The 18,325-nt window shown below is 40.4% G+C and overlaps 1 protein-coding gene across 3 annotated transcripts; it reads left to right on the forward strand.

The window, feature by feature from the left end:
* The first annotated feature begins 8,460 nt into the window (after positions 1–8,460).
* azi2 (5-azacytidine induced 2) lies at positions 8,461–17,930 on the forward strand. 3 transcript variants are annotated; one of them, XM_084704472.1, is made up of 9 exons: positions 8,461–8,702; positions 9,602–9,824; positions 10,463–10,579; positions 10,716–10,815; positions 11,034–11,167; positions 11,512–11,573; positions 11,786–11,919; positions 16,092–16,301; positions 17,195–17,930. In XM_084704472.1, the coding sequence occupies exons 2-9, from the start codon at positions 9,609–9,611 to the stop codon at positions 17,389–17,391; spliced, it is 1,170 nt and encodes a 389-aa protein (XP_084560598.1). In that variant the 5' UTR covers positions 8,461–8,702; positions 9,602–9,608; the 3' UTR covers positions 17,392–17,930. The 3 variants fall into 3 exon arrangements, with proteins under 3 accessions (XP_084560598.1, XP_084560607.1, XP_084560616.1); XM_084704481.1 differs by lacking the exon at positions 8,461–8,702 and adding an exon at positions 8,799–9,352 and having other exon boundaries at positions 16,092–17,354; XM_084704490.1 differs by lacking the exons at positions 8,461–8,702; positions 16,092–16,301 and adding an exon at positions 8,805–9,352.
* Positions 17,931–18,325: the final 395 nt, after the last annotated feature.

Genomic DNA, 18,325 nt, shown 5'->3' on the forward strand with positions numbered 1-18,325 from the left:
TATTATTGCCATTCAGTCGAAACATCAGTTCAAGTTCAGCTGTACCGCAATTTGCATCATTTTTGATGTGTCATGAAAAAAACATTTGAGTTTTCATAACATAAGTTTGCACTGGTGTTCTTGCAATGAATAAAGCACTACTTCTCTGTAGAAATGTTAAGAATAGGGTCAATGATTTTCTGTAAAAAAAAAAAAAACTTAGCTATGTATAGGCCATAAGCTACTGCTTATGGCCTATACCACCTGTTGAAGAGTCACCTCCAATTTCAAGAAGTACGAAGGATAGAACCCCTCTTGTTTGTAAATGGTATAGACATTATGGATATTAAATGCAACAATAAACACATACGTGACACATTATTAGAAAAAAAGAGGATTTGTCCCAGAGGGAAAGCTTTCTGGAATAGCATCTTTAATGACATTGGCCGCGTTTCCCAGATTCCTTAAGAAGCTCCTAAGCGCTCCTAAGAAGCTCTTAGTGTTAAGAGCTTCATAACAAATCTGACTGGCAAAGAGCATGGCTTTTGCCATACAAATGCTGTATTACTAATAAAATTAAACAAGTGCACATGAAGCTTTTACACAATATATATGTAACACATTTTTATTTATCTATATTTTCTTTATATTAAAAAATAATTGCTCCTTCTGTAATAAGGCTCTTTGACTCATCTGTTCTACCACTGCCCGTGTTCACTTACCTTTTGGACTCAGATTGAAAGATATATATTGTGTAAAACTAAGATGATTGTTAAAATTGACTGCAAAAGTGTCATCACTTATTGATTATATTATTTGGCAAATTCCATATACACAAAAGCAAATATGCACAGGAGACCCCTAATTTTACCAGATTCTCACATGAATTTGCACAGTATACTGACACGCTGGTCATAATAAACACAACCAAAAGAAATAGAATTATAAATGTACAAAGAGCTCTTCTGGGATAGCATCATCCTTTTTTCCTTGTCATATTGAACTTTTGCTTCCAATTTATGTAATGTATCTGTCCTGGGTATCTTTATTATATATTATTTTATATTATTTATTTGATGTTGTTTTATGGTTAATGTGATGAGCACTTGTCTGTATACTTTTTGTATACTGTATTGCAACAAAAAATGAATAATAAAAACTGTGCCAGTTGCACACTATTAGTGGTGTTCGCATCCGATTGTGTACTACTGTAACATTTAATCTTTCACTCTGATTAAAATACAGCCAGAACTGGTGTGTACAATAGGCTAGATAACATCATGCTACATAGCCAGCGTATCGGATTTTTGCTTAACGTATGAAAAAGTTGTATTTTGATCGATATTGCGAGTACGTAAACCCAAATCTGCACACTTTGCCATGACGTTATACGAACAACAATGACTTAAGAAAACTACAACTCTGCATTCATCTGTCTGACCAAGCGTTGTGCACTGTGGGAAGGCAAGCGATGGCATGCAATTCTTGTTGCTGCAGTGGACACGCACCGTAACGTGTGCCCGATTTCTTCGATCTCTTGATACAGTTGCCATACCATGAACTGACCAGCAGATGTCCCTAATTTTGGAATACGGGTGCAATATAACGTGAAAAAAGTTAAACGCTGTGAATACTTCAATTTGGCCCCCAAAATACTGCCTGTTTCCTCTTTTTCTGCCAAAAGTGACACCCTCACGGAGCGACAACATGTTTTCCATTAATTTTCAATGGAGCCAGGCGAATTGCTTGCGTGGTACATTGTGGGTAGCAATGCGACGCGATTCAAGCAATTCAAGACTTTCTCAACTTTATGCAAATGAGGAACGATTTTTAATCTGAGTGTTTTCTTGTTTCTCGCAACGTAGCAACCATGGTAAACATGTCTAGCTTTCAGCTTCAAGATGGAGGAGAAACTAATCGTCTGTGTGGCTGCGTATCCAGTCCTGTTGATACGTCTCGTTTTCGTACGGAGACATTAACAAAAAGAATGATGCATGGCGCAGGGTTGCCGACGTTATTGGTCCTCTTGGTAGGGTTTTTTTACTTTCAAATTCAGTCTCGTCACATTACGTAACTTCGTTCTGTGGTAACTAGCTAGCCCAGCTGGGACTCCCTAGTCAGAGCCTGTTTAAGGAGAGCCTGTCCACTCCCTATTAGCCCCACTGGGGGTGATCGTGAGCTAGTGCATGCTGAATGGGAGTCTATGTCTATAAATTTGTGTCCCTCGTCTGATTGTCGTTGAGAAATCTCAGATTTTACTGTAGTTTTTGCAAGTTTAACATGAATTATGGGTCGAAAGTTGAATGAACGAGTACTTTTGATTAATTACAGGATGAGTCGTTGTTACCCATAACACACTAGCATTCTGCTAATGAATGCTGATTGGTTAGTGAAGGACTGACTACCAGAGATCCCGCTTGATGGCATCCGAAACAGAATCAGAATGTCAGAGCATTAGCAACATTAGCAAGCCAAAACTCTTTCTAGCATGTGTATTGACAGGGATAACCTGTCAGCTGTGTTGTCGATGCCTCGAGAGAAAACAGGAAGAGACCAGAGCTTGCCGTAAAGCAGTATGTCTGGTCGTACAATGTGTATGACGTCATTGATATTATAAAAGGCTTTTTAGCATTAGCAACATTAGCAAGCTAAAACTCTTTCTAGCATGTGTATTGACAGGGATAACCTGTCAGCTGTGTTGTCGATGCCTCGAGAGAAAAAAGGAAGAGACCAGAGCTTGCCGTAAAGCAGTATGTCTGGTCGTACGATGTGTATGACGTCATTGACATTTTAAAAGGCTTTTTGGAATAGAAAGGTGACAAAAGAGAACTGACAATGCCAAAAAAGAGAGGGGAAGAAGAAAAAAGGGGCGGGGAGGTGCACATCAGGAGCCCAGAATATCAGCGATTTTTTTTGGAAGAAAGGTGAGGGTTAAGGTAGCTGCACAGGCGCCCTGTGGTTTACAAGAAATAGCATAGCTTGCCTCGTCAACGTCACAATGTAGGAGTGACTAATGTTAGGAGCTAGCGCTTAGCCAGCTACTAACATTACTGCATTAACCAAATGACACTAACGTTTAACATTACGTGCGGTCAGCAGTGTAAAATAATCGCCTGACAAGGCTAACATTACAAAATTATCCACTAAATATCATCCACAGAAAAAATCATTAATGTTATAATTCACCAAACGTTATAATACGCTGTCAAAAAATTCCAGTAACAGTAGGACAGAATTTTACTTTCTTGCATGAGTGTTAAAAAACTAAACTGCTATGGTATCCTGTTGACATGAGTATTGTTAATGTTAAGTAGGGGCTAATCTTACAGTTTGCCATCCTCATACAAAAATAAAGTGTTAGCCAGCTACTAACATTTGCGTTAACCGAATGACACTAGGGTTTAACATTACGTGTGGTCAGCAGCAGAAGCGGCCGGCTCATAGAGGGCGCTAAGGCGCCACCCCACCACTTCTGCATCACATTCCGACCTGAAACTTTATTGAATAAGACTTAAAAAGAAAGAAAAACATGTCTAATGAGTAAAGTCAATATTATATAGCTAATAGAATATTGAATCTGCAATAAAATGTGGAAGAAAAAAAAATCTACGTTGTCTAAAGTTAGCTGATAGGCTACGTATTTCCGGCTGGAGCCCCATTGACTGTCGTTATAAGTTGTACATGCGTAGTTCGCTCCTCTCAATGCAAGGGATAGGACCTCACCGGGGCGCAGAACACCTGTGCCCCAAACTGCTGATTTACTAGAGGGCTTGTCAAATACATTATGATAGGGCCCATTATGTCTGTCACATCCAATCACATAACTCAACACATTTCAGAAACTCAGAACTGAACTTGTAGCTACCATAGCTCTAACTTGTAGCTACCATAGCTCTAACGTTATAAAGCTAGCTAGCTAGCTAACGTCATGATGGAAACTTGCAATTCAGACAAGTCGCTTAAAAATACGCCCTATGAAAAAATACATTTTCAAGAAAAGCTCAAAGTGAAGGAGCTTGGACCTGATCGGCCTGACCAATTTTCACCCTACGTCACACGACTGTCAAGCTGGCTCAACTGGGCATGTCGGTTGCAAAAGACAAACTTCTCCCAGGTATAAAACACTTGGAGTGTCGATCAGGTCATCATATATCTCTGTTCACTGGATAACAGGGCTGGAGGCACTTGTCCTCAAGGGGGCACAAACCAATATTCTTTCAGGGGGCCCAGAATTCCTAGCAACGGCCCTGACTACAACTCTGCATTACAGTTTTTTACAGTCGCTAAGACACATTTCTCAATACTTAAGTCACGTTTTCAAAACTCTTCACACAGCTAGCACAACAGAAGTACATGTGGGCTAAACTGTGAACCATTTATCATTGCTTTGGCACAAAATGCATTCAATGACTACATCTTTCAAATGTAATTCATTCTTTTCTCACTTTGACACAACAACTGCCAAAACTCTATGTACCTACAGGCCAATTTGCACATGCTTACATACTGTTTTCAAAACTGTTAAACTTCAGTTCAAAACAATAACATTATACAAAACTGATAAGACAGAAATTAGCTACATTTCTACTGTAATATTGTAATGAAATATATTTAGAATAAAAAAAATAAATGCTATAAAATTACCTCTCCAGAAAGTGTTGTGCTAGGTGAGGAAAAGGATGCAGAGAGAAGAAAGCCAACATTTGTATGGGACAATGTGGCATGTCACCACTCCCGTGCAGTCACCGAGTGGTTTGCAGCCCACCCCAGAATGGTGTCACTTTTCTTCCCACTTACTCTCCATTCATCAAACCCATAGAATCATTATTTTCCTCATGGAGGTGGAAGGTTTACTGTATGACCACCATCCACATGATCAAATGTCCCTCCTGGACGCAATGAATGCTGGATGCCTGGGCATTGCCAGGGATGGATCAGGCATGCCAGAAGATTCTTTCCTAGGTGTATTGCCTTAGATGACATAAGATGTGGTGTGGATGAGAACCTATGCCCAAATGCAGAAGATTACAGTAGCATTCCTATTGTTTCTGTATCAGTGGATGGTGTGTATACAAATTCTTGTATTCTGGAATTACTAGTGGGAAAAAAAGAAAGATATACAACACATTGAAGCATACTGCATCATGTCGGATTCATTCCAGTAACATATTGCGGTACATTCTAAACAGTAGAGAGTTGTCCTGGTTTTACATTGTATAAAACATTGTATAATGCTACTTGTTGTTAGTGTTTTTTAGGTCATTGTTTTGTGGGTGACAAAGTATGTTTGTTGGCTGTCATCCTTTGCTAGTGTTATGGAGGAATGAGTTGATTTGAGACATGTATGAAGTGATTTGATAGTTTTAGTGCATTTTGAATGTGAAATTAACTGCTGTGCCAAGCTGAAAGTTGGTTAGGACAACTGCGTTAAGAGTTTTGAAAATGTGACTTAAGTATTGAGAAATGGGTCCGAGCGACTGTAAAAAAATGTAATCGGTATGACACACCCCCGAGCATGGTGCACTGTGGGAAGGCAAGCAATGGCAAGCGATTCGCTTCGCTGCAGTGGACACGCACTGTTAATACAGTAACCACCACAGGAGGACTGTGGATACCTTTATTTTGAAAAGTTTGGGAGAAATCAAGCGGAAATTAGATCCCTTATTGAGACTGGGGCACTGTTTGAAATGTCTTAAAATGCGTCCTTCCTTCCTTTTAAGACAGTGAGGTCTGTTCGAAATGTCTTAAATCTTCTCTTCCTGTCTAATAAGATACCTTGAAATACGTCACATAATGGTCATTTTTTAAGAGAGCATATGAGCTGCCTTGCTGTCTTAATGGCGGCACGTATTACCTAGCCTGGCTGCCAGCCCAACTTCTCCCCGCCAACAAAATAATTTGGTCGGAAAGTTGGGTCTGGAGGGTCTTGTATTGGGGAACAACTACAGAAAACCAGAATCTGGGCGTACCAATGAAATTGCCAGGGCGGGCTTTATACGATGATGGACAGATGATCAACAGTAACGTAATCACCCACGTCACAAAAGAGCGTTTAAGTTGAATTTGTTTTGAACAAACAACATATTACGTTGCTCTGATTGGTTGTAGGTCTATCCAATTGAGCAAATAGGCATTTGTTTTCCAGGCTCGTTTGAAACACGCCCCGTAGTCAAAGCCCAACGGAGAGTTCTCAGACTCATATTCTGACTAGAATTATGAGTATGACAACGTCAGGCTACGTGTTACCCATAACTCTGTGCACGGGGTTACCAAGAGCAACAAGTTAAACAGAATTCTTTGACCGCCATTGCTCTAGGTTTTTACAATTCATATTTCAGCTAAACGGTACTTGTAAATCAGCATCTGAATACAAATTTATCGAGAAGTGGGCAGTGTAGTTGCTGAAAATGTACTTATTTTATTGATGACACTCCTAATTTGTAAATTTGCACCGACTTTTCGATAACGTACAGAAGCTAGCATCGCAGCGCAGTGCAGACACTAGCTAGTTGCTGCGTTTTATTATAATCCTATCAAATGAGTGAAATACAAACACAAATGTTATGAGCTATTGAGCCTATATCTAACACAAGTTTAAATACAGCTTAACTTGACTTAGTGTGACAATAAACTCAGTGCAATTGACTGCCGTCTGACAAAGTGCGCTAGTGCGAGCACATAATTACACGCAGCGCGATGACGTACATCCTGTCTTAATAGGCTGTTCCAGAGCCTGTTTAAGGAGAGCCGTGCCACTCCCTATTAAGCCCCATTGTACCGAATTTAGCTGCAGTTCCACCAGAGTTCCACTGGGGGTGATCGCGAGCGAGTGCATGTTGAATGGGAGTCTATGGAGCTAAACGGCTAAATTTGTCTCTTTCACTTGATTGTCGTTGAAAAATCTCCGATTTGATTGTAGTTTGTGCATTTTCAACATTGATTATAGGTCGAAAGTTGAATGAACGAGTACTTATGTCCTTTTGATTTCTTACATGGTGAGTCGTTGTTGCCCATAACACGCTAGCATTCTGCTAATGGATGCCGATTGGTTAGTGAAAGACTGATAAGACCAGAGCTCCCGCTTGATGGCATCCGAAGAGGAATCAGAATGTCGGAGCATTAGCAACATTAGCAACAACTTTTGCAAGCCAAAACTCTTTCTAGCATGTGTATTGACAGGGAGGGCCTAACCTGTCAGCTGTGTTGTCGATGCCCTGAGAGAAAAAAGTAAGTGACCAGAGCTTGCCGTCAAGCAGTGGCTCTGGTCGTACCATGTGTATGATGTCAATGACATTTTCAAAAGCTTTTTAGAACAGAAAGGCGACTTTAAAACAATCTAACAGCCAGCAGTGTTTTTTTTTTGACTCTCCTTTCAAATTCAGAATTCAAATTACTAGACAAAAAATTATATCCTGAGAAAAGTGGATTTTGACGGGTACCGCTCCATAGACTTCCATTCATTCTGCACTCGCTCGTTAGCGCCCTCACATGGAACTTCAACCAGTTCAGAACCCGGAAGTTTCCCGAGAGTGGCAGTTCTCTCTATATTAGACATTCTCTGGCTGTTCGAAAACAACGTTTTTTAAGATACCTTACCCCGAAGAGAGCTGTCTCGTTAGACACCTGTCTAGTAAGACATCAAGGATTAAGACAGCTGTCTAAGTTTTTGAACAGAGCCCGGGTCATACCAGAAAATGTCTAATAAAGAGAGAACTCCCACTCTCGAGAAACTTACGGGTTCTGAACTGGTTGCAGTTCCACTCAAGTTCCATATGAGGGCGCTAACGGTCGAGTGCAGAATGAATGGAGGTCTATGGAGCTATACCCCTCAAAATCCACTTTTCTCAGGATATAATTTTTTGTCTAGTAATTTGAATTCTGAAATCGAAAGGGGAGGCAAAAGAATACACACCACTGGGTGTTACATTTTTTTAAAGTCGCCTTTCTGTTATAAAAAGCCTTTGAAAATGGCATTGACGTCATACACATCGTACGACCAGAGCTACTGCTTGACGGCAAGCTCTGGTTACTTCCACTTTTCTCTCGAGGCATGACAACACGGCTGACAGGTTAGGCTCTCCCTGTCAATACACATGCTAGAAAGAGTTTTGGCTTGCTAATGTTGCTAATGCTCTGACATTCTGGTTCTGCTTCGGATGCCATCAAGCGGGATCTCTGGTCGTAGTCAGTCCTTCACTAACCAATCAGCATTCGTTAGCAGAATGCTAGCGTGTAATGGGCAACAACGACTTACCCTGTAAGAAATCGAAAGGACATAAGTACTCGTTCATTCAACTTTTGACCCGTAATCCATATTGAACATGCAAAAACTACAATCAAATCTGACATTTATCAACGACAATCAGGCGAAAGAGACAAATTTAGCCGTTTAGCTCAATAGACTCCCATTCATTTTGCACTCGACCGCAATCACTCCCAGTGGAACTCTGGTGGAATTGCAACCCAATTCGGTACAATGGGGTGTAATAGGGAGTGGGCAGGCTCTCCTTAAACATGCTCTGGTCATACTGCTGGCTTGGCTTCACCCACATAGCTTCAGTTTGCCAATGAAGCAGATGGTGGTTTATGCTACCTGTAGCTCTAATCTGTCTACGATAAATACGACTCGCTATAGATTCGATTTATTTAATACGATGTTCGTCATATTCACGACCTGATACTACCTGTAAACACAATCTATTGGATCAACTAGGAAGGCAAAGGTGAGGATTGCTCAGTCAGTGACGTTTGCAACGTTGCCATTCATCGCTTGACAGGAGCCTGCAAAACTAGGTTAGCTGCAAATGCTACTGTAGCTTGATGATATGGTATCTAGTCTTACTGGCTGCGTTAAATCGGAATCAATTTATTAATCGTAGTTTTTGCTAGCCTAACTAGGAGTATGTTTAAATTCACGTTATCTGACTATGCAACTGGAACTTATTAACATAACATAGTCCTTTGTCGTTAGCTATCCCTTGCTCGTCTCGCTTTGTTATTACAGAACAAAACGTCTAGCAAGTAGAGCTAGAGCTAGCTACTTAAGCTAGTCGAGGCAGATGGTTTTAATATTTTTGATGAGAGTGCTGTTTACATTTAGTAGGTTTTTGTGTAATTAACCAACAGTATTTTGGTTTGTAGATATTGTATTTTAGTAGATAGTTAATGTATATTACAAAGGGTAGATTAGACATAATTATTGTTTTGCAAAGGGAGATAGCCAGCCGGTCTGTACATTTTGGGGTTTCGGTTTCACTTCGATGCAACAGATTTATTCCTTGCTTTGCTGTACGTGGTGTCGGGACTTAAGTAGTTTATTTAACGAGCATAAATTAGAACAAACTACCACTATCTAATTTGCAATGATGAGTAGGTATGTGTTTTCGTTAACGCTTTGCCGTGGAAGGTTGAACCACTGCATGATCTTTTATTATTTAATTGTCCTGTCTTGATTGAGTTCAGAAATGAATTTAAAGTCAAACTGAGTGTGGGCAGAAGCTGTCTTTATAGAGGTCTTTGTTTCCATTATATTTTAAGTCTATTGAGGGTGACGAAGTTCAGAGGTTCTATTGCTTTTTGACTGCATCGATTTAGGTCATTTTGTGTGACGTCTGACCTATAGGCCTGGAATGGAGCCCCCTGCAGCGGAGGACGACATCTACATCCTAAAACATGAGACGGCATATGTGGCGGCCGAGAGCCCAGTGTCGGTGTGTGCTGGGGACGAGTCAGTGGCCTCACACTTCGCCCTGGTCACTGCTTACGAGGACATCAAGAAACGCTTGAGGGACACAGAGCGAGAAAACACTTTACTGAGGAAGAGAGTCAAACAGCTGGAGGACAAGGTAGGCGAGAGGATGTTAAAGGGGAGTGTGGGGGTTCGAGGGAATTTAAAGGCACCAAAATAATTTACTTGCGTCTTTGACCACTGAGCAAATTCTGAAAGTGTGCAATCTTTAAACAACTGATTTATTACCACAGATAAAATCCCACACAAACAGTTCAGCGTTACCTGCTAATCATACATCTTAATAATGCAATTTACATAACTTAAGTAATACAATTTATAGAATTATAATTTATTGAACTATAATTTCACAAACAAGATACAAGAGAAGTATCACAGTGAAAATACATTTTTTTCCACGTAAACTGTATACTCTTTTCCAGCCAAACAAAAACATTTGGTGTCTTAGACTTTGAACTTTATCGCTAAAGATGGAATACCCTGTGATATGTGGCAAACATTTTTAACTGAGTACTAGAACAAGTCTTGATGCAATGTGGATTTTGAGGAAAACATTCATGAAGTGACAACAAGTTGTTTGCCAACGGGAGCTATGCAGTAACAAGTACTCATCCAATACAATGATAAATGGTGCTTGAAGATCATCCAAAACCAAATGCTCTGGTAGCTGACCATCAATAATAAATGTATTGTATTATATACATTTTTAATCTGCTCTACTTTTGTTTATTTCAGCCATTCAGACCAGAAGCGCCCCCCTCAGAAGGACCCCAGTATGTGAACAAGGCATTCAGTGCCTACCGAGGTATCTACATGGAGAATAAAGAGCTACAGGCGGAGCTGAAAAAACTGGTAGGTCAGAGTAAAAAGGGTTCACACAAGGGGAAGAATACTGACCAGGCAATCCCCTCGGTAGCCTGTAGGTCTGCCTATAAACTCTGTCTGTCTATATTGTCAATTTTTGATGGCTTCTCTCTCTGTTTCTTAGAAAAGGGAGAGATGTGAATCGGAGAAGATGCTGCTCGATCAGTTGCAGGCCAAAGAGTTGGAGCTGCTGGAGTTGAGGACAGATATCGAAACAAGCCAAGGTACACTCACATCACCCATGCACGTCACTAACATGCATGATACTACTTTCCCTCTTGACTTTCAGTCAAGTTGTACTCACCCCCCTGGCCCCTTTCCCTCGGTACAGTCACTTAATGGTCTCGTCACTTACTTTTCTCGTCCAGGAGACATTTTCTTCAATATAAGTGTAATGGAACAACCAATGTCTCGCAATGGATTTGTTCCTTGTTCCCCTCAGTGATGAAGAGTCTGAATAGCAGCCAGGACCTGTGGCAAATGGACCTGGTGAAAAATGGTCTGAAGATGCACACACTCCAAGAAGAGCTGGAGAGAGTACAACAGGAGAACATCCAGCTGCAAGAACACTGCGGGGTAACCGACAGCCTTATTGGTGTTTTACACATGTAAACAATCTTGATGTCAGAAGCTTACATTTACTTAAATCAGTGTGTCACATTTCCTATAGACATACAAATTATATAAATACAAATGAAAAAATAAAAGACATAGAAATCAGTCTGGTTCAAGAGTCTGTCAGATCATCCTTCTAGCTAAGTGTTGACTATGTATTTATATGGGTAAATCTTAATTGACTCCGATACTTAGGCCTTTTGCAAATCCAGATCTTTGAAAAATAAATTTGTAGTATGTGATTGTAGAGACGGCATACACCACATCACAGTTATGGTTGAAATCGTATGATCTCTGTTTTTGAGGATCCTGTTGGACAAACAAGACCAGACTGTGATCAGAACCATAACCCTGAATCCAAGAACTGGTATGTTACTCCTTTGGTATCTTTAGTTTAAGGAACACAGCAAGTTAGCTGGTCAAGTCTGCTTTCCGAGTAGACCATTCTTTCTCAATGTGCATGTGACCATTAGCCACTAGAGGGAGACACAGTTTACCGATAAGATGTTCACTCGTATTGTCAAGGATTCAGAGGAAGCTCAGTTCAAATTATTTTTAACCCCTATAATATTCCATAAGGGAGAAGACCATGCTGCAGTCCTATGAGAGCCTGTGCTTTGAGGTCTCCCATCTCCACTCAGCGCTGAAGATGCAGACAGACCTTGTGAAGAGGCTTAAAGACTCTTACTCTTTGCTTGTTGCAAGCAAGCCAGGTAAGGAAGTGGGCATTTTCTCAGTGACACCTCAGTTTTGTTTCCAGTTGCACCAGTGTAAACCATGTGGGGAAATTAAATGAAGACAAGAATTAAATTGTAACACAGAATGGGTCTCTGGAAAGAAGTGTGCATTCTGTCTAAAGCAGTAGAGAAGCAACACGTAAACTCAATTTTGGTTTCACAAAAAGCAACTTCAAGACGTCATAAGCTAGTGGTGGAGGTGGCGAGAAGGCTGTTGTAATAAATTAGAGCTGGGGTGTCAAACTCATTTTCAGCGAGGGCCACATCAGCACTATGTTTGCCCTCAACAATGTAACAATGTTTACGATGTAAAAACATCATTTTTAGCTATAGCTTTTGTGAACATATTCTGCTGCGGTTGCAGTCCGCTTTTTAATTCTTGGACCATCTGCTGTTTTTCTTGGAGGCTAAATGTGGCGTATTTATCTCCGTGTTTGGTGTAAAAATGCAGAGATTGTAGCCTGACAGAGATTGTAGCCTACTCTTTAAGGACCAACATCGCCTCATGACAGAAAATACATACCGGTTTTTCTCCTTGAAAGCATGTATTCGCTTTCCCATCTTTCTTGAAACTGCCTTCCATCCAGGGCCAGGTGCCGCCTGCTTTGACTGGGGGTGCAGTGAAAATCTTTTTGGGGTATCAAGATTACGGAAAGGGATCGTATTCTTTTTTATATTGATATCATTTTCGAGACTGCTTATCGATCCGAGTGTTAATCAGGCGCGGAGCAAGACGTTGTAAACATTTGGGGATTAGCCCAAATTTTTGACGTATTCTGGGTTTGATGTGATGCTAGATAGCGACTGCCACAATTAATGCGAGCGCACACAGTATAGGCATATCATAGGCATATCAGAATACGCATCAGCCTATTCGATAAGGCAGCTGTCGTGCTGCATTTTGGGATTTGTAGTTTGTGTGTTATTGGTGCTTCATATCGCCGGGCCATTAAAAAAAAATATATAAAATGATCTTGCGGGCGGGATATAATTGTACGCCGGGCCGGATGTGGCCCGCAGGCCTTGTGTGACACCTATGACTTAAAGGGTACAATCAAAAAATTATGCTCTCTGTCATTCCTGAGTAGATACAGTTAGACTATCTTTTTTAAACTATTCCCTCTGTGTCACAGAGTAAAATACAAAGGTGCAAATTTGAATGAAATATAGCAAAGAAAGAATCTCCTTATTATTATTCCAGTGAATATCCCACCTTAATCATCTTCTGTGTATGACTTAGTGGGTGACAGATGGGGAGAAAAGAAATGGGAGAGGGAGGAAGACATTTGTATTTATTCAAAGATATTGAACATCTGTATTCTTCTAAGGTTCTTTCCACAAATCACTTTTATTCAAATGTAGCCCCCTGCAGACCATTTTGTACGAGAGAGAAGATGAGCAGAGGAACTCATTTAAAGTTTATCTACTCAAGATAACTGAATAGAAAAGCAAGGATGTGTTTGTATGTCTAAAGTGCTTATATTTGTATTGCATTTAAGACGATGCGTTATGCATCAAGAGCCATGATTAGGTATATTACCCACAACATGGAACAATAGCCTATGCTTGTGACTGTGATAGTGAGCAGCCTGCAAAGAAAAATTTGATTTGGTATTACTTGGTAAATGTTAAATATGCATTGAGCTATTATAAGTGCTATAATTACAGAAGCTTTATGGACATTTGGAAATGCGTCTTTCATTTTTAGCATCCACAACAACTTTATATCCATGAAGGTACATCACCAGGGCCGGCCCAAGGCATAAGTGAACTAAGTGGCTGCTTAGGGCCCCTGTGGCCACCAGAGGGCCCCCAAGAGAACTTGAAATTACAGTTTAATGTACTGTGTTTATTCGATTAAACGCTGCCCCCGATTAAAGGCCGCACCAAAAATGAACATTGTGTAATAAACGCCGCCCCAGAAATACGGTAGGAGCAGCATGTCCTGAAATACCTAGCAACAGCATGTCATTTTAATGAACATTCTCTTGTGTTGCACTCGGGGTCCATTATGACCCTAGCTATCTACAGACTAGCTGTTAGTCGGCATTTGAAGGGAAGCTTACGAAGAAATTGCCAGAAAGCAAATAGCAGTCTATCCTATTAATAACGCATGTCTAGATTTATCTATTTAAAGAACTGGAGAGAAGCAGGTGCACTTGCGTGAGCAAGCTTAACTAGTTTACATGGCTACAAGAGGTACAGTAGTCTAGGTCAGGGGTTTTCAAAGTGTGGGGCACGCCTCCCCTGGGGGGCGCCAAAGAGTTTTAGGGGAGGCGGAAAATATATATATTTTTAATTATTAAAAGAAATATGCTCTCTGAAAAATAATAATTTGGTAGATGTATGGAATAGACATTAAATCACTCTCTCAGTCCGGACAGCATGTGAAGTATACTTGACACGAAACATCTTTAGCTAGCAGTGACAGCAACTTTGCCGATAGAAAATGTCTGAACCCAGCAGAAAGCGCAGAAAATATGACAAGGTGTATATATAAAGTTGGGATTTTTTTGGGATAGTGCCATCCGATGTTCAAAAGCCACAATGTGTGGTCTGCAAAGAGGCTAACCCTAACTGAGGCATCATATCTTGTTGCATTACGTAGGCCTATTGCAAAGGCAGGTAAGCCCCGCAGCATCGGCAAAACGGGCAGTGCTAGGGAGGGGCTAGCAGGTGCTTCAGCACCCCCAAGAACCCTGATAGCAACCCCCAAAATATTGCTTGTTTATTTATAGTTTTCAGGCCATCGGGAGAATTCACAGTGGGCCGTTCTGCCCGTTCTTATAAAATTGCCTGCTTTCTCTTAGTTTTTTTCACACACCGAATGAAAGGATATGTGTTAAATTTGTTAAGTTACTGTGTGACTGATAAGTAAGCTAATGGGCTACACTAGGTTTTAATCTAAATAAGCACATTATCACACAGTGCATTAAAAAGTGCCGTTTTCAGTTGTCGCGCATGCTCTTTCTCAAACACAAGTGCCTGTACCAAGTGTTTGCCATGGAGACAATAAACCATCATTTATTGTTGTGGAGGGAGTTAGCTAGATTAAGCTGATAAGAGAAGAATAAAAGGGAAAAAGATGCCAGGAGGAACTGAAAAAGCCAGGTAAAAACAGAAAGATCTGTAACTCTAAAATAAAATAAATCTAGGTTCCTGCAAGGCTGGGAAAAATGTTTTCTCAAAAGCCCTGAATCTTTCAAGTAAACATTTGGGTTGTAATTTCCGGAAAATTTAAGAATATGAGTCCAACTTAATGTTCATATTAAGCTAGGCTACTTAAAGTAAAAAAAAAAAAAAAAAACTATTTTGCACTGAAATTAATGAAAAAAATGCGCGCTCGCATTAATGTGAAGTTACGATTTCACCTCACATCAAAACCTTGACTAGGTCTTAGGTTCGGGTGCGTCCTTCTCATCGCCTCTGCTCCTGCACTCTGAAGTCCGCTGGTTGTCCCGGGGCAAGGTCCTCACCTGCCTGTGTGACTTGCGTGAGGAAGTTTCTCCTGTTTCTTGCCTAATTCAACTCCCCGTTGGTGAAACACATGGAGGACATGAACTGGGTGGCAAGGTTAGCCTATTTGTCTGATATCTTTGAAAAGATAAATGTGCTCAACACTTCTCTGCAGGGAAAGGAGTGCCATGTATTTTGGGTACAGGATAAAGTCAAGTCTGCTTAATCAATTCTGCTTAAGGCCCCATAAAGGCTTGGGCCGGCCCTGTACATCACATTATTTATTTAGTTGCAGATACCTTGGCGGTAAAATACATGATAAATGACAGTTGGTTTGCCTGTGAATACATTTAGTTTTATACCATTAATTGCTTGTTATAGAGGCGAAAACCCTCAAAACCTTTTTCAGTATCAAGCCAGTGACAGAAATATCAAATTGCTCATTTAGGTTGTGTATTGTATGTTAAGGATTGTAACATGCAATACACTCTTGATCTTGGTCAAATCTGCTTGGGAAATGGAGCAAGTGCTTGGATTAATAATTATTCAGAGTACAGTTACTTTTCTAATATCCTGGTGAATTGCAAAATGGTGCTCTGGTGAATCTTTTTCAAATTCTTATACCAGGAATGTAGTGGTTAAAAGGAATGTCTTCTGAAACTGATTATACATGTTTTTACTCCTCTCTTCAGCGGCATCAATGGTTCCAGTCCAGTGTCTGGATGATGTCGAAAAGAACAACTGGACAGTGCGGGTGTCACTCCCTCGCCCCCCCAGTGCCCCCCCAGTGCCCTCAAGCTCTGGCCGTCCCGAACCTCCAATGGGCCACCCAGTGCTGGATGGCCTGAGGGAGGACTGCTGGGGGCAGGGCTCCTGGTCTAGCCACTGTCCTGTGACCCTGGGTAGCTCAGTGCTTCTGCCTCCCCCCCCTCAGAACCAGGCTTCTTTGGATGACAGTTCCTGGTCCTTTCCCAGCCCCCCCAAGCCCAGTGACACTGTCTTCTGGGAGGGTCAAAATAGCCCTCCCCACTCCTCCACTTCCAAAAGAAGCATCCCCAAAAGCCCGCCATACTGACCTAACCACTCCCTGCACCCCCTACCTGCCGCATACCACCTGACCTGCCTTAATACCACTTCTCTGTTAGCCATGAGAACACAGGGCCTGGGGGGGATCCCTGTCTACCACTGAGGGATCCCTGTCTAATAATGAGGGAAAGTCCCTGAGTTCGTGGGAGAGGAAATATCATACATGGGACGAAGAAAAAATACTTACCACAGCCACATGTCTATGTTTGTAATGGCATGTGCATCTTTATTTGTCTATTGGGGTTTAAACCCTTTTAGCCATTCACTGTGGGAACTCATTGATCCACAGTCAGAAGCACTCTGTTTTAATTGTAGCCCTCTGATGTAAGTCTCTCTTTACATGTTACTGTTGTAAAGTTTAGTCACATGGTTATTCCATAATAATGTGAAGACCGTGTTTAGGTATAAAGATGCTGTGTTTGTGCCTGTGCTATGATGCTTACAGTCATGTAAGGGTATATACTTTACCATAAGTAGCACCAAAAAGGCTCAAGTCCGTCAGTCACATACACAGTACAATCTTTGGTTTAGTACCCCATACCCAGTCTGATGACTTCACAGCGCTTTCTGATGTTTTTCAAACAGAGAACTGATCTTATCTGAATTTTTCTTTGTAGTTGTTCAAGTGGAAAATATGCTTTGTAAAAGTCCCTTGGGTGAACAAAATATGGCTTGAGGTGTTGATGTTTTTTTTGTTCTTTTCTTTCAGGAAAACACAGCACTGCTCAGTGCGTGTTAGAGGCCACACATAAACTGGTAAAAAAATATTTGTCTTCTAAGAAGGTAAACAGTGTCTTATTGCTGTATTCCAACACATGCAAAATAAACCTGGACTTAATTTACCTCAAGATTGAGGCTGGTGGACTTGACAGATGTTTCCACAATGTTTATTTATATTGGATTTAAATACGTCTGCTCTGCCATTGGAGCACACAAGCAATGATTGTAAGAACAATGTCGGTAATGTAAGTCTTCACAAAAGCGAGATGGCAATTAATTGGAAGCACAGGACAATAATTGGAAGAGTTGGTGTTTAAAGTTGTGTATCTTAAATATATTTCATAAGACCAAGTTGCACTCCAAAGAGATCCCTTTTTCCCTCTACTCTCTTCTACTCTATCATTATAATGTTTAACAATGTATTGCAAATGGGAAATAACGGAAAATAAATATAATCTATGTTATGCGAGTTTAGTCCAATAAATTAAAGGCCATTGTATAGAGATTGAAGGGTTAAAAAATGTCCTGCCTCTTAGAATTATGAAAAATAATTTGTTTTGGGATTTTTTTTTAAATACATTTTATTTTACAACAGTTTCCTACTTTTCAATTCTGTGTAAATCTGCAAACCAAAATGCAATGTACAGTAGATATTATTATATTTTAGAATTACTGCACTAAAGACTGTAAACATGATTTGAATTAAATGAATAGGTTAATGTGAATGTCTACTTGCCTGCTGTTTAACTTTGGTTGGGATTCAATATACATATTTCTGATTTGTTTGAATCAGACTGTATAATAATCTTAAAAGGATTTTGACAGTTGACTGTCAGCTTTAATCTGAAGCGTTTAAAACCGTCTAAACTTTAGTCACATTTGAAATTCACTCTAGGTCTTTCCAAACCCTGACAATTTCAGATGCTTCTAATTAGGGGTGGGGAAAAAATCGATTCACATATGAATCGCAATTTAGTCTTCTAGCAATTCACATCGATTCACAAATTTCAAAAATCTATTTTGCCTTGCTTATAATAACAGAAGACTGTCATATGTTGAATGGTTGCAGTCATCTTAAATTCAATCGCATTTATTTTATAACAATGAGTTTATTAAACTG

Source organism: Hypomesus nipponensis, chromosome 2, assembly GCF_054491055.1.
Source record: "Hypomesus nipponensis isolate SF chromosome 2, ASM5449105v1, whole genome shotgun sequence".
NCBI classification, from domain to species: Eukaryota; Metazoa; Chordata; class Actinopteri; order Osmeriformes; family Osmeridae; genus Hypomesus; species Hypomesus nipponensis.

Bases quoted from the DNA above. Each gene is read 5' to 3' on its own strand.
- azi2 (XM_084704472.1), top strand. From the start codon at position 9,609: ATGGAGCCCCCTGCAGCGGAGGACGACATCTACATCCTAAAACATGAG. The intron at 10,580-10,715 runs GTAGGTCAGAGT...TCTGTTTCTTAG, and splicing joins AGGCGGAGCTGAAAAAACTG to AAAAGGGAGAGATGTGAATC. The intron at 11,168-11,511 runs GTAACCGACAGC...TCTGTTTTTGAG, and splicing joins AGCTGCAAGAACACTGCGGG to GATCCTGTTGGACAAACAAG.